General features: G+C 46.3%; 5 protein-coding genes across 5 annotated transcripts; 2 read left to right on the top strand and 3 right to left on the bottom strand.

Moving 5' to 3' along the window:
* Nucleotides 1-294: 294 nt before the first annotated feature.
* On the bottom strand, nt 295-2,270 carry AGABI2DRAFT_203917 (hypothetical protein; the record flags this gene model as incomplete). Its single annotated transcript, XM_006460677.1, has 8 exons — nt 295-608; nt 658-856; nt 919-1,136; nt 1,196-1,267; nt 1,324-1,712; nt 1,771-1,851; nt 1,914-2,100; nt 2,148-2,270. 8 exons carry the CDS (start codon nt 2,268-2,270, stop codon nt 402-404), a joined length of 1,476 nt encoding a protein of 491 aa, XP_006460740.1. The 3' UTR covers nt 295-401.
* Nucleotides 2,271-3,116: 846 nt separating this feature from the next.
* AGABI2DRAFT_150575 (hypothetical protein) lies at nt 3,117-3,333 on the top strand (the record flags this gene model as incomplete). Its single annotated transcript, XM_006460676.1, has 2 exons — nt 3,117-3,182; nt 3,229-3,333. The coding sequence occupies 2 exons, from the start codon at nt 3,117-3,119 to the stop codon at nt 3,331-3,333; spliced, it is 171 nt and encodes a 56-aa protein (XP_006460739.1).
* A 1,436-nt stretch (nt 3,334-4,769) lies between these two features.
* Nucleotides 4,770-7,314, bottom strand: AGABI2DRAFT_192346 (hypothetical protein). The gene is made up of 12 exons (XM_006460675.1): nt 7,122-7,314; nt 7,002-7,072; nt 6,829-6,953; nt 6,645-6,774; nt 6,538-6,594; nt 6,407-6,488; nt 6,061-6,352; nt 5,335-6,003; nt 5,188-5,279; nt 5,083-5,134; nt 4,967-5,033; nt 4,770-4,910 (listed from the first exon to the last, which is right to left on the bottom strand). The coding sequence occupies exons 1-8, from the start codon at nt 7,286-7,288 to the stop codon at nt 5,983-5,985; spliced, it is 945 nt and encodes a 314-aa protein (XP_006460738.1). The 5' UTR covers nt 7,289-7,314; the 3' UTR covers nt 4,770-4,910; nt 4,967-5,033; nt 5,083-5,134; nt 5,188-5,279; nt 5,335-5,982.
* Nucleotides 7,315-8,711: 1,397 nt separating this feature from the next.
* AGABI2DRAFT_117665 (hypothetical protein) lies at nt 8,712-9,620 on the top strand (the record flags this gene model as incomplete). Its single annotated transcript, XM_006460674.1, has 3 exons — nt 8,712-8,877; nt 8,928-9,507; nt 9,566-9,620. 3 exons carry the CDS (start codon nt 8,712-8,714, stop codon nt 9,618-9,620), a joined length of 801 nt encoding a protein of 266 aa, XP_006460737.1.
* Nucleotides 9,621-10,769: 1,149 nt separating this feature from the next.
* AGABI2DRAFT_178184 (hypothetical protein) lies at nt 10,770-11,903 on the bottom strand (the record flags this gene model as incomplete). Its single annotated transcript, XM_006460673.1, has 3 exons — nt 11,332-11,903; nt 11,215-11,271; nt 10,770-11,161 (listed from the first exon to the last, which is right to left on the bottom strand). Exons 1-3 carry the CDS (start codon nt 11,888-11,890, stop codon nt 10,770-10,772), a joined length of 1,008 nt encoding a protein of 335 aa, XP_006460736.1. The 5' UTR covers nt 11,891-11,903.
* Nucleotides 11,904-15,219: the final 3,316 nt, after the last annotated feature.

The following is a 15,219-nucleotide window of genomic DNA, read 5'->3' as shown; positions in this document are numbered from 1 at the left end:
TGTCGTCGGTATGGTAGGCATAGGTAATGCAGGCGGCGATTCCGTCGCATCCTCCGCAGGCCCACCGTGACTTGTATGGACTGGAGTTTCGACAACATTATTTCCGGAGTGAGTGTTGTCCGGCTTAGTTTCTTGCTTTGGCTCTTCCATGGGTATAGAAGGTGAGTAAGTTAAACCAGAATGTAACCAGCGTTAAGCAGTTGCGTGGGGTGATGATGGGATAGAAGGAGGGAATGATTGATATACTTGTCTCAACCATAACAAATGCGCAGCTGACATTCCTTGCACGGCCACTGACAAACTGTCAAGCATAATGATTTCTGTTCCTTTACTTGGTTACATGTGATTGCCGTCCATTACCAGACTCCCAGGCGCTCGTATGAACATACAATACTCCAAACTCATCGCCTTATCCTTTTCACCTTGGTGGGGCCGCTCGCCCCACCTTTTCTTTTTGTGGACGCTCCAGCACTGCTTCTACCCTCAGCCTCTTTCAGAACTTTTAATTTTTGCAAGATTCCATGTAAAATCTCTTTTTCACCAAGGCGGACGATGATGGCATTCTTCTTATTCAAAGGGGTGTCGTTCGTCAAAAGTGCCTTATCCGTCTAAGATGGTGCGATTAGTCTCGGAGAAAAGGGAGTGTACTATTGTTACCTCTATTGTGGTAGGGTACTCGGCCAAGCGTTTTTCAAGAGTCGAGATCAAGATGTCATACAGAATACCCTCGAGCTTTGACTTGGGTGGTTTTGACTTTTCTCGAGCTTTCTCCCAATCAGCTTGGGGCAGAAGCAGGAGTTTTACAAACGAGATCATGACCGGTGGCAAATCATATTCGTAGTCCAGAATGAAGATACTACAAGACCAAAAAAATCAGAATCACGATTCGAGAACAAAATCAATATTTGCAACACTTACTCTTCACCACCCTCTTCTAGCCACCAATCGATCCTTTCCTTTGCTTCGTCATCCTTGACAGCTTCTGGTATTGACGATACTGCGGATATAATGAGATCGGCCTTGATTTCAACGACATCTCCGGGATTCCCATGACCTTCAGAAGGAAGAGATAGAAAATCGACGTGCCCATATCGCCGCAGCAGCTCTGCGTTTGGTAGATCGCCGTAGGTATTCCACTTAATTGAGAAAAAGTTAGAATGGCAGCACACAAGCGATTGATTACGGAAAAACTGACAATTTGTTCGCCACTTCTGATCGGCTTTGTGGTCACCATCTTTAGCTCGTCCTTTTCGTGAAACAGTTTTGCCTGGTAGAGACAAATTGAATTCTCATCCGTCCGTGCCATGAACGTCAACCACTGACATTTTCTGTCTGATATCTTGCATTCAGTATATCAGCCATTGGTACCATGGCCACATCGGAAGCCTCTTCATCATCATCGTCGTCGTCGTCATTGTCGTCCGAATTGTCCTCAGTTTCCATTGGAACGCCTGGTGTTTCTTCATTGCGACTTGGCTCGACATCCATAGCACTGCCTAGACTTGTATTGGCAGCTTCGTTTTCATCTTCGTCTTCATTCCACTTTTCCACAATAAAACTTCGTGAAAGGATACGACTACCCATGATATGATACCTCTCGAGGGTATAATGTGTTGATAGATGTTCAGGAAGAAACAAGTCTGGTCTTGATTTGACCGCTGGTAAAAGTTTCTCGTTGTAGTCTGCTTGTGCATCTACCTTGCCGAGTTTTTCTGCAGATGAAGGTAAGACTATACTCATTTACTCGTCGAAATTTTTGAACAAACCGACCTACCACAGAGGTACCTTTTAATTCTAGGAGGTCGTATTCAGTCCAGAACATAGGTGTATCGAAACGGTTCGGCAAAATATCTATCAGTTTTTATATATAAGTTACTTGGCCGGCGAGTTATTACATAGATGGCGAGACATACCTAAATAACCCGCCCACTTGGAAGACGACCCAGCCGCAGTCTCCCACATCAAACACAAAATCAGACCGACCCACCCTTGATGGAGTTGGGCTTTTCGCCAAGCTTCGAGACCAAATTTTGTGGGGAGACTACATGTACGTGTGGAAATTGTTAGGGTTCTAGGAATTGAGAAAAGTGTATGTCCATTCTGAGAATTCTTAATTCGAATTTATTGAGAAATGATTAATCACGCACTGGAATATCTCTCAGTGCAACGGCACCACGACCACCCTCAGAAGGGGGAAATCCAATGATGCCCACGGATTCGGCGTCAAAATATGCACCTTTACGTTGAAACCATTGGATGAAGGTCCCCATTGAAGAAAAACTTTGATCAAATCAAACTGGAAAGAGTTCTCAGCTTTGCTCATTCGCACGTGATCTCATATATGTTGTAACTTCGGGCTGCTCGGGCTTTGAACGACTTGGTGTGGGCTTGTGGTTCAGTAAATCCAATGAGCTGACCCATCCCGGTGATACAAACTTTTTCTTGCCTTTGTGCCTCATGCTCTCTCCTTTCATTTCTGGACCGCTCAATGAAGCTTCATGCTGGTTTGTCCTTGGACGGGTCGTCTCCTGGATCATTTACCCGGATTCCTTAGGGTTCAACGTTCAACAACCTCGCCCCGGCTTACAGGTTCTACCCCTGAAATTATTCGAGGACGTAATTTCAACGCAGACCTATTTGCGTCATCCTGCATAACAATCGCTAGAACTAGCTCACTTACCGGGACGATGTAGTCTTTCACTTCTAAAAGTGCATCCGATCGTTTCGTTCCGTGGAGATATTGCTTAGCGCCGGGATACCCGTTTTTTTTCTGTGCATCATTTAGACTTTCAAGGACTCTCCCACCGAATTGGACCCTCGCTAGATTCACGCATGGAAATTCAATAGGGATAAATCGCCTCCCCTAGAAGCCTGTGTTCAACTAAAGATAGCTATTGTTCCTTCTGGGAGTCCCTCGCGGGTAGAAACGACAGTATGCAACTCCACTAAACTCTTGAAGTCGCTCGTAGGATCCTCCGATGTTGCTCAAAGGGTAATGACATTGCTGGCTTAGCTCTTTCTCAGTCAGCCGGTCATCCTCGTCCGGACATCGCCTCGGTTTTCTCATACTAGCTCAGGCCTAATAGGCATTGCTACTTAGATTTATGAGTGCCCAAATGATCCGACCGCTAGTCATGCTTTGGGTGCAACCGTACCCTCGATGCTTTGCATGCATTTGTTCAGTTCTATTTCCGGTTACTGTATCTCTAAAGAGTTCTCACCTCTCAGGCCATTTCTTCGGCACGTTTCTTCCAGCAGATGATGGAGGCGTTAACACCAAGAGTACCTCTGTATTACCGGCTTTCTCGCCACTGGTTCTCGACGTTCACCTAGAAGTCAAGGGCGCTTCATTGCAAGCTAAATCGGCGTTACTGACACCCAAGAAGGCGAATGTCAGTAACACTACCAAGATCTCCGGTGGGATCGCCATAGCATACCATCCTTTCTCTCGCGATTCGCGGGTTATCCAGCCCTGACATCCATTCCATGCAGTCGTTCTGGTCCAGAAACAGAGTGAGAGAGACTGAGAATCGATCAAGATCCACTGACGGACCTCTTAGACACCTAGTCCCAGAATTGGCATTTTGGCACGTTTTCTCCCGCGGACTCAAAAGGAGATCAAACTGCTATTGAAATGCGTGTGTTTGGGCTAGTTCGACTAATCGGTTTCCGGCACCGCAGCTTTGGCTAACACAATTTCTTACTTAGCGTTAATAATGAACTCGCTTTACGCATATGGAGAGTGCTGCACGTCAACAGGTGATTCATACCAAGTCCCCCCGTCTCACGCGTCGAGCGCACGGCCAGCCTGCGTATGTATAAAATCAGTCGATGTATGTCGCTGTTTATTCATGAGGTTCCTGACCGGCCAAAGATCCATGATACCGGGGTGTAAACATACATGTCATATGGAAAGCGTAAGGATTCCATTCAATAGGAGACACGAAACAACATATTTTGACGCTTTGATATATGAAAATAACAGCCATAGCGGCGAGGGAAATTTGTTGAGCAGGATATATCAGAATATATAGGGAGATAGAGTAAAGTGCAAAACATTCATCAAAGAATGCTTCAATCTAACTTAGCTTTCTCCTGATGATCGTGGGAAAGTTCATATAAGCAAGTTCCCAAGTACTGAACCTTTTCGGACCGCCCACCGTGGACACCTCATGCTACGACTTACAGTTACCTCTGCATCTTCCACGATTCCGACGGCTTTTTCAGGGCATGGATATCCGAAACACCCTGCAAGCCAATTCTGAGCGTTTGCTCTTGGCCTATTATGACAACTCTGATCATGTTCTGGACCTTCAAACCACCCTGATCCGGGATATCCTTCCTTCTGTCGTTGATGAACTCGAACTGGGCCCGGACGCCACGGAGTGGGCAGCCGAATGGTTACAAGATACAGGTATTGTCTGCTTCGTTAAGGCTTTACTCTAGATGAGAATACTGACGTTTGGACTCCCAAATACAAACCCTTAGGTTCCATATTTCGAATAGCTCGGGTGAGTTACTTTTGAGGTGCTGGTGACAGGTGCCTTTTGTGACATGAGTGTTTTTGGCAGCGTAATAAGTTCACAAGGTCCTTTGCTCTCGAGTCTATTCGCAAAACCTTGGTCTGGCGTGTACAAAACCTCTGGAGTATGAATCGGGACTTCAAGTTACCAGCAATGGTGCACTGTCTTCCGGAGCATATACGTGACCCTTTCGGACGACCTATCCTCGTAATTGAACTCGATTCCGTCCATGAGAGCCCTGAAGTCGTGAAATCTTATATCCTTCAAATATTTGAACTGCTTCGACTTCATCTAAAGAGTATTTCTGGCAGAGGAGCGCCAGAAGAAGAGCCCGTGCTTCAATATATTATTTTATTGGATCTGGCAAAATTGTCGCTCCAGGCAGTGGTAAGCTAATACCCTCTACCCTATGACTGCTCGAATTTTTACCTCCTATCACGCAGAATGTTGACGTTCTGACGTGGGCCGTTCGCGAAGTCGTTCCACGATTCCCTGGCATGCTTGCTGGAGGTACATCAGTATTCTATGACAAAATTTACTACATTACTAATGAAGGCAGTTTTGGTGACCAATTACTCTTGGGCTTATTCCGGACTCTGGAGTATTGTTCGGTCAGTGAAAGTTATCCCGATGTTGCGCATTTTGACTAATATATGTATTCTAGACATATATTACCCAAGTCTGCCCCTTCTCGGATTTTTTTCCCGACGCAGGCGGATTTATTGTTTGCAATGACGCCAGCTGCTGTGCCAAAGAGTAAGAAGCATCTTATTTTGGTACCCTAATAAAATACTGACCCAGCTCATCATAGATTATGGCGGGGCTCTACCTTTATTGACGGATTTGGACGATCCATTGCGGCCGGCCAGAAGGACCCAGCCCTGCTCTTCTACCAAACGTGTCATAGAAGGTGGCCCATCTTCGCCAACGTCTCATCAGCCAACATCAGGTTACGTTCCCTCGATATCTCCGACTTCTGCTTTGAACCCATTCTACGGTTATCCCATATCTCCCAGTCGTGGATTTCCGCAATTGCACTACGGTCGTCGTAGAAAACGAGACCTTGTGCGGACGTTGATCTGTTTATTCTGGCTACGTTGGCGAACTCAGATCAAAGTAGGGGCTGTTCTTGCAGCTGTTGCTCTTATCGTTAACTTCAGTCTGCGTCGGGGTCTTCTGCGCTCACCAAGGATCTTCCCTCGCTGACGAGCTTCTCTTCCTCGGCCTCCCTCGTGTATCATATGATGCATGGTCATAATTTGCGTAGTAGTCATACCCTACACCCGCCGTTTTATTACCCGGAAAGCTATTGGGTGATATAGATTGGGTCGGGAGGATTCTTTTGGTCATGCAATATCTATTTAACAGGCATTGAGACTCAAAGCCATCACCGTCGTATATCCTATTACATGTATCATATCGCAGTCGTTGGTATCTGGAATGTCGCGTGTGGCCGTGATTAAAGAAAATACTCTGGAAGCTAAATGGTCAAGGTAAATGAGTTAGTGACAGTGATATAACGTGCAACGGCTGTCACCTTTCCGCTTGCATTTTGGGCACCTTGCTGGTTCGGTCCGTCCCTTTCGTTTTCAGGTGCTGCTTCGAATACGTTGAAAAACATGGGTTCTCCGGGGCGAATCTCCAGAATACTTGCGGAGTTTCCACAACGATAGCAGTAGTTGGGAGCAGACCACACGGTGGAGAGATGCTTGTCAAATAACGATGAGTAGCCCTCCATGCATAGTTGATGTGCACGAAGGATGTGCGACATCCCATTTTGGTCTAGGAATTTATAGACAACACCAGACCCAAAAGTGTATCCAGCGCCACTGAGAGATCAAATGAGTCAAAGAAGCGTGGGTGAAAGTGACACAGTAGCACACCGTGGAGAAATTGCAAAGTCCTCTTTTTCGGGGTCAGGGTCCGACCAAACGAGATCAGCCATAGGTCCCTCGTGTGGTATTTCTGGCTAAAGCGTGAATTTCCTGCGGACATCTAGGGACCGGACACCCACCTCGAAACCGATCGACAACCTTGATCTGATCAATGGAATGTATTGAAGGTGAGAGACCTGTAAGTTGGATAGTCAGTATATAGGAGGCAAGTCGGTGTTGTGCGTACCTCCATGGACACAAAATATTCGATCGTCAATCACGACAGAGAGGGTCAAAAAGTCGAACATGTCTGTGAAGTACGTCCAGACATGAGGGGAGCCGTATTTCCGTACACATTCAGTGTAGAAGCCGTAAGTCTGCCATAACAACGTTGAATTATTGGATTAGATACATAGAACCGCAGGAATCACCTGCGTCACCGCTCTCGACTCATGGTTGCCTCGAATAAGCTGTACCCTGCTTGGGTATCTAAGTTTTAAACATGTCAACAGGGAGATCGTTTCAACGCTGAAAAGTCCCCGGTCGACGTAATCGCCTGCAACAGCCTGAGCTTAAGCCGTGGTGAATGGGATGCATCACGCACCAAGGAAGAGATAATTCGTATTTGGAGCATATCCCCCTATCCGAAAAATCTCTATCAAATCGTAGAACTGGCTTGACAGATGCTGAGCATGGAGTACGGGAATATTGTACCCTGACTCACCCGTGGATATCACCGACGACAGTGACCGGCGCATTGACGTGCACGACGTTGGATTCGCGCATGAGGACTTCCTTTGTTTTTTCGCATATTTCGCGAAGGAGGGCCTCGTGGAGGAGTTGTTTCCGGAGGAGTTGTTCGATGCAAGCGTCGAGATCAAACGGAGCCATTACGGAGTGTGATGCGATCAGGTGAAGGAGAGAGCGATCGCATGTTTACTTGTATTTGGCGCGGCCGTTTAGTCTTTTCTATGCCGTAGCCGGCTCTTCTTCCTGCATTGACTATACGCGTTTTTTGTTCTGTGCTGTTTTTTTTTTTCAGTTGTCTACAAACGGCTCTCACTTCTGTATGCCATGACGCGTTAGCCCTGCATACCGCTGATCTGCATCAGCCATTGAATTCGGAACTCAGCGGAGTCTGTCAGGACGAGAATCAGTATCTTGTCTAGCATCCTTTAGCGACCTGTCAACGTTTTCAACTTATTTCCCCAAATAGCCTTCTGACTTAATTGCCTATCTGGCTTGTCACTCCAACTCTCGGTCGACGTTTCAAATTGTATGCAGCCGAACGCCGGTGATATTTGTACGTCTCGAATCATGCCCTTACTTTTGTCGCGAGAAGTAGAGAACTCCCACTCACTCCGACGTGTTTCTCGAATTGGGACCCTATTTTTATTAGCCTCTACCTTCGAAATCTCGGCTCATCTTCAAATTTTAGCACTAAGTTAGTTCCCAAGCAGAGATTCAGGTTCGGTCCGCTTGCTTGCACGTTATTAGGGCATCCGATGAAAACCTCGATCTGCGAAGGATCTATGAGCAGCAAACGATTTCCCCACCACCCAGGAAGTCCTTCCCAAACGTTTCGGAAGCCACCGGGTTGCCGCAGGCATACAGGCAGCGCCCAGTTTCGATAGCATGTATTAAGTGGTGGTTATCATATTTCATTAATGATTTAGAGGACGAGCGTGCGCAAACGCGCATTAAATCGCTTTACCCCCATACGTGATTATCGCAGCGTTATGGCACGTTTGGCATGCTATTATCCCACTAACCTTTTTCGGTTCGACTTATTCTCGATTATTTCCACCCGAATCTGAATTCTTCAAACAGGCACATCTGTAGATTCGTTCTTTAACTCAGGCATCCGAATTACACCTCAAACTTCTAGAGCTGGGTTCCCAGGATGAAACTCTAGGCAAACCATTGGCCTGAATCGGCATCCTGGAAAGGATGGCATTTGCTTCATTGATTTCGACGCGAGTAAATGGAGAAGCTCAGTTGGACCCTCGTTTTCTTGGAGTACTCGCGTTCATTTTCATGGTCTACATAGGTTCCGTTTAATCGGCTGATGCGCAACCGTAGATAGCGGCTACGGACCCTTCCGTCGTTCGGGACCCAGGATCGAAACACCTAAAGATGATCTAATTCGCGAATGTCAGGTGCCCGAAGGGATCTATATTACCAACTCTGCCTATGACATCTGAACGGTTCCGCCTTTTTAAAGGCCAAGGAAACTCTCCCCCTTGCACGAACCCGCCGTCCTCTTCTCCAGCGACCTATCTCTCTCTCATCCCACCAGTCCCTTTGCCTTGTCATGCAAAATCGTGACCCGCGCTCCTACTACGGGGACCAAAATGGCCAGTTTTCGGCTGGTCAACCTTATGATTCTGGCAACTACGCGTCAGCTTCATCATATACATCATACGACTACCAACAACAGTCTCCACAATATTATGCTGCAACCGCCCAAACCCACAGTGGTACGTAGTTCAACGCACTTGGGCTTAGTCCATATCTTAACGAGCTTTAGCATCCCCCCCTCATCCATACTACCGCAGCATGACACCCGGCATACCGTCACACCGCTACTCGAACAGTTCCTCCAGTCGAGATTACTACCCCGCTTCGGGAGTGATGAATCATTCCTCCTCGCCGCAGCCAGCCATTTCCAATCAGGAGTATTATCAAAGTCAATACTCGGGTAGCGGGATCGAGAGCCGCTCGCCAACAGCACAAACTCAATTTATCCCAACTCCCAGCGAAATGGCTCACTCGTATTCAAACTATCCACACCCAATAGCTTCTCCGTCATCGACAATGTCTAGCAGTTATGTACCGGGCGCGGCTGGGTATCACAGTCCTGTTCAGATGCTTCCACAGTCACAGCAACCACCACGACCATCACGTATCTCGACGGGACGCCCTCGTACTGCATCCGGAACAGCGACATCACCCACTTCGGCGACATCACCTCCTGGAGAAAGATTTCCTTGCGAGAAGTGCGGAAAGACTTTTTCTAGATCTCATGATAGGAAACGACATCATGAAACACAACATCTACCCACACCAGTGATCCACCGATGTCGTTATTGTGAGAAGGAATTTAGTAGGTGAGTTCCGTGATTGTGGATTCTTGTATGTATACCTGTTGATCAAGCTTCTTTCCAGAGCCGATTCTCTCAAAAGACATCTTGATAATGGTTGTGACGAGATGCCCCAATGACTTTCTCTCGCTAGCTGTTGTGTGGTGAGTTCTAGCTCTCTCGAGGTATAGCCGAAGTCCTTCTAACCGCTTCCACAAAATGACGCAGTCTAATCACACTCTTACTTCTTGTTCTATACCCATATTATTCAATCTCCGAGATCCCGACATAACCGTTTGATGTCCCTAGTTTTATCTTCTTCCTCACTTACGTGCAGCCGGTTAGTATAACATTTTGTCCTTCAGGAGGCTAGAGCTGTTCACTATCTCCACGCATACTCTGCCAATACATTTTTTGCATCCCATTTATGGGGATCCGTCAAACTCGACAGCAGCCATCTTGGTCAAACCGAATAAGCTATAAATATAGGCGAATGAAAGGCAACATGCGGGAGTCCAGGCGGGAATTAAATTGGATCAAGATTCTTATCCCCTCCAAAACACACAAAGGTAGGCGCCGGAATGATTTGGCCATAGGGAACTCGCGAAGCGGGTTGAACGGCTCTAACGATGTCTTTCTTTGGTTCGGCAACATCAAAAAGTATTCAAACCTATCAAATCACGAGGATCTATAGTCCACTCAATTTATGCATTGAGTACTTCCATTCCCCGATGGGCAGGGTACACCATATCATGTGAGAGTCGGTAAGGGGCGTACACACGCCAAAGCCGGACAAGCCTATCATTTTTCAAAAACACAAGCATTTGAGACCAGGTGCAATTAAGTATTCAACGTATAATATGACTAGTTGACATGTGGCAGGCGAATACCCTGACCAATCTTTTGCATTAATTTCAAGATACATTTGAGCCGAAGAAAACGGAGAAAAAGCAAACGAAGTTCTTCAATGACTGTTTTATCTCTACGCATTGTAAGACTTGGTTTAAAGCTGCGGGCCGCCTCTGACCACTGCGACATATCATCGTCACTGTTGCGAGCATTCCACAAAAGCCGTACGGATCAACGCCATCCCCCGTGATGATGGTTCGCGTTTCTGACGCGACAGAAGCCCAGGTATCTCAAATCGAGTGCATCCCAAAACCGGGTCGCGCAGGTCGGTCGGAGTAGAATGGCTGGCCTAGCGGAGAATACACATATAGGACCATCCATCCCGAGGCCATGTACGGATACCTAAGCCCAACCTCATACAAAGTAGAAAAAACTTAGAATCAGTCGGAAGCGTCTGATCCAGATTTATTTTCCACCTCGTCCAATCCTTCAATTTGTACGTCCGCGTCTGCATCATTATCTTCATTTTCCCTCTCTTCCTTTTCTTTACGCTTCTTGTTCATCTTGTCGATGACTTTATCAGCGCGATTGAAAATTCCCCCCGTTGGTGTACCACATGCCAGGCATTTGGGCGTTTTTGCGTACCGTTTGATGGCACAAGCGGAACAATAATAATGACCACAGCGGGTGACGACGGGTTCCGTATAGTGTTTACGACATATCAAACAAGCAAATGGAATGTCTTCGTCATCGGAATCGTCGGAGTCGGTGTCATTTTCAACTTGCTTGCTCGAATTCTCAGCCAGCTTGTCGAGCTGCCAACCCTGGAGATCTAGATTAATGCATCAGTAAGTACCATCCTCTAAAAAGTGGAATGAGACTCACAGGTTCCACGATCGTGCAAAAATTTGCAAGTATCTCCAAAACCACAATAGCCTGTTTCTGTAAAGCAGCGCACTTAGTTATGACACCGCGTACAGGAATTTAATGGGAAACACGCACCTTTATAGTCCTTGCAAACATCCGGTTGATAATCCGTGATGGTCACTGTCCGAATCGTATTGGTACTTCGCTGAGGACCAACTCTCATAGCTTTTGGTATTTCCTTGTTTTTCTTGATATGTGATTTGTATGCTTTCTGCCCATGATACTGTCCATCGTCGGGTATTTCATCCTCTTCTCCGGCATCCGCCTTTTCTTTACGTATACGCTTTGCGAGTAATTCTTCTGCCTCGTCGCCTGCAAGAATCTCTAGTGCGGCATTGACATGTGAACCTTCAGCCGTCCACTTCACATCGGGCCCATCCTTTTCGGACGCATTCAGGTCATCAAGATCGTCCCTTTGTGATATTGAGCGCTTGGAACCAGCGCTGAGAAGGTTTGTTGTAGTCTTTTTGGTGGGTAGAACGACCTGGGACGTGGTAGGTGTAGCAGAGTTTACCGCAGCAGGTCGTACTGCTGACGGCGGTGGTGAAGTCGAACGTTTCCTAGCAGTGGTCGGACGACTTCTACCCTTCTTCTTAAAGAAAGGGACATTGACTTGTTGTTCAGCGGAGGCCATGTAATTGTTTGGTGGCAAGGGACACTTCAGCATCACCGTAATACTTGGCTTACAAATCCGGAAAGCTGACAAAAAGCATTATGTGATGGGCTGAATGAACCGGAAATAACGCTACTACCTCGCTTGCCCAAAATGTCAACACAATGGAACTGGAACCATGCCAGCCGTCAAGCTCCTAACCCACCCAAGTTAGAGGCCCGGTCTTTAACGCCCCTAGAATAGTTAGAGGCTTCTAATTCAATTAATACATACGACGCTTACAATTCGCTTAACAATGCTTGAATTTCACCTTGAGCATTGTGATTACAATGTAACCTCGACATCAGGGGCCCGCCGCTAGAAACATCGCTAAAGACCTCTTCCTCATCGGCTAATATACCGTCATTCCCACGGCCAATTTCATCCACAAAATTGCTTTCCCACACTCCCTGATTTCGACTTGTCAATCAAGCCTTGGATTGTTGCACCACAAGATTATCCCCGCCCTTTTTTTTTAGTGATGCTGTATTGATGGTAGGATCAATGTCAGGAAGCGCGATATTTACTACCTAGGGAATACCTCAGGGGTCTGCAACATCCCACTCTTAGGCATAACAAGATTTTAATACATGAAGCATATCAAGTATGTAACAAAGGATGCTGGGCGGGCGCTGGGATATGCGAGGGAATTGTGTGTGGTATCATATATCATATTTGATTTCTTATGATTGAACACATTTTGAAGATTAACTAGAATTTCCACCACTCCTTAGTCCCCCACGAAATCAAAACAATACGAAGCTCATTAACAAGCACTTATTATCGCTGATGGGCGCTTTTTAGTATTCTATAGCCTATTCCGAGTACTTACATCGACTTGCCCACACATTGGAGACGTGGAATCACCGGCACCTTCTAGACGCATTCAATAGACTCCACAGCACTAGTCAATCAAAAGATGCAACTACTATCGCGAAGCTCGGTTAGCGACTCAATCATATGCTAATCAACAGTAGGGCAGCGATTTTCACGGACATCTGCCGCGTTCCTTGACGAGCGGCCTAACCAGAAGTCAGAAGAGGTCAGAGGATTGATAAATCTTTGCCTATCATCCGGTGAATTGCGGGAGCATCCAAGTTCAGGAAGGTCACACATACCTAATTCTCGCTACCCACTGGGATTAATACAAGGAGAAATAGTTGTCTAGAATCATCGGTATGTCACTATTGGACGACTTCCCGTAAGAAATAAATCTCGGACAATGTGGCTTCAAGTGCCCGCAAGTCTAGTATCATAACTTCTAGTATGAACGAATACCAACAGCTCCGCTACCAGGCCCTTTGAGTATGTAGCAGCCTTGAAATCAGCTCAACTGTAAGTTTCAAGATCCGATAAACTTCTGATTACTTGATTTATCTGTCGGCAAGCCCGGCCCAGACACTTCCAGGCTTCACTGTCTGCTAACGAGAAATTGTTCATTAATTCAAACTTCGTCGAAATGTCACAAAAAGCCAAGGAACTTCTACAACCGTGGCCTCATGCTGCATCATGATCATAGCATTTGCTTCTGCTGGAACCGGTTCACATGGACTTTTCATTCATCAAGCATCCAGGGAATCACCATCAAACGCGCGGTGTTAAACTATTTTTAATCTCAGCGAATCCGCGTGTGTCCAGTGCACGGCCATCATATTTTTATGACGTCCCCATAAACGGTCTACATTCTCACCTTCTGATTTCTATGTCTCCTTCTTTCGTTCTTTCGTTCTATAGGATGACCGCATAGGAATCAACCGTGTGGGATTGTTTCCTGTGTCGTAAGTTCAGTTTTTGATATCTGATGACTTCTAGCAGGACATACTAAGCGCCTCTCCACTAAACCCTGTTAGGTCTGGATTGGCAAAATCGCTGGGTGAATGCGAGGGCCGAGATTTGTTAGAGAGATCTGAGAGAAAAAAATCGATGTGCTGCAGACCTTATTTTAGCAAAAAAGAGTTCGAAGAGCAAGGTTTTTGAGTAGATGTCAACAGTGTAACATAAAGTTATGCTATTTATATCGCAGTACTCACAAGATGTCCTCGCGCATATCCATACACTACAAGTATACAGGCCTCTCTCTGTTCGTCGATTGGACGATTACATGGAATCCAGAAGATTAGATTAGATTTGGTCTCTGCCGGAAAATCGACAGTTGAACCAGGAAAGGATATTGACGGACACTGAAGACGATGTCGTCCCATTGGCACTGCCAGCCAGGAGTTCCAGATTGAGTTTCCTCCAGACCTTCGCTCGTCATCATCTGACCTTTCAATAATATTGAAAGCTGCGTGTGTTTCCATAAACTTGAAGTAGCATCAACACTCTATTCACGGCATTGTGTATCTTGTAATAGATATATCTATGATTGTTAAGTTACTCGGGGAAAGCTTACAATGACCGAGCGGCGACGAGAATAAGAACAGCACCAACAAATTATAGACAGATTACTTGGCACAGAATCCGTCTCCAAGATGGACAAGGCTCTATTTCAGGAATCGGTACCCACGAGCTATAATTAGGTAACTTCATCGTTAGCCCACCGAGCGAGGGCGACTGGAATTGGTACTAGAAGGAGGATGATAGATGTTTATGTCACTATCTCAAATGTGTAGGAGTGCTTCGTCGCGGTCATGATCTGCATTTCATTGTGTCGGAGAGCAGTGCATCCGCCAAGCACTGATATAATTCGGCCGGAATGGAGATGTCGGCCGGAAATCTGATTCTAATATATGCCTACCCAGATATTGTACAATACTGGAGTCTTACCCGGGGTCAAACTGCCCGGGGGTCTCTCAGAAAGCGGTCGTAGAGAAAAAGAAGCAAAGTCGATGATTTGTTACAGTACTCTCGCCCTAGTTTTTATCAATAACTAAGTAGTAAAACACTTGGGGCAGTGACTATGTAAATGAACAGAGTCCGATAGCTACGATTTTTAGAAGACTACAAATTATTGGTGACCTGAGGATAAATACCAGTTAAGTGGGGAAAAACGGACAATCCACGGAGACCTGATACCGAGAAAAAGAAGTGATCTGTTTTTGGGATCGGCAGTTTAACATGTTTCACAGCGAGAGCCACCAGCTTTTTTTAAACTTCGATTTTGGGAGCAGATCTGAGAAGAACTTGAAGCCTAGTTGTGCGACGCTCGTCCGGCCTTTCCAGCGCCCCGTTTGGCAGAGAGCCACTCTTCTTTCTTTAGGAGATACGTCGTGGTGAGTCATATAGTAGCGGACATTCGACGGCGACTACCTCTTGCTTGACAGTCGAGGTTCATACGCCGATTACAGCGGTCTGTGGCTGACTGATCTTAG

The sequence above is a fragment of the Agaricus bisporus genome, assembly GCF_000300575.1.
Source record: "Agaricus bisporus var. bisporus H97 unplaced genomic scaffold AGABI2scaffold_5, whole genome shotgun sequence".
NCBI classification, from domain to species: Eukaryota; Fungi; Basidiomycota; class Agaricomycetes; order Agaricales; family Agaricaceae; genus Agaricus; species Agaricus bisporus.
This window is presented reverse-complemented; position numbering and strand designations above follow the sequence as displayed.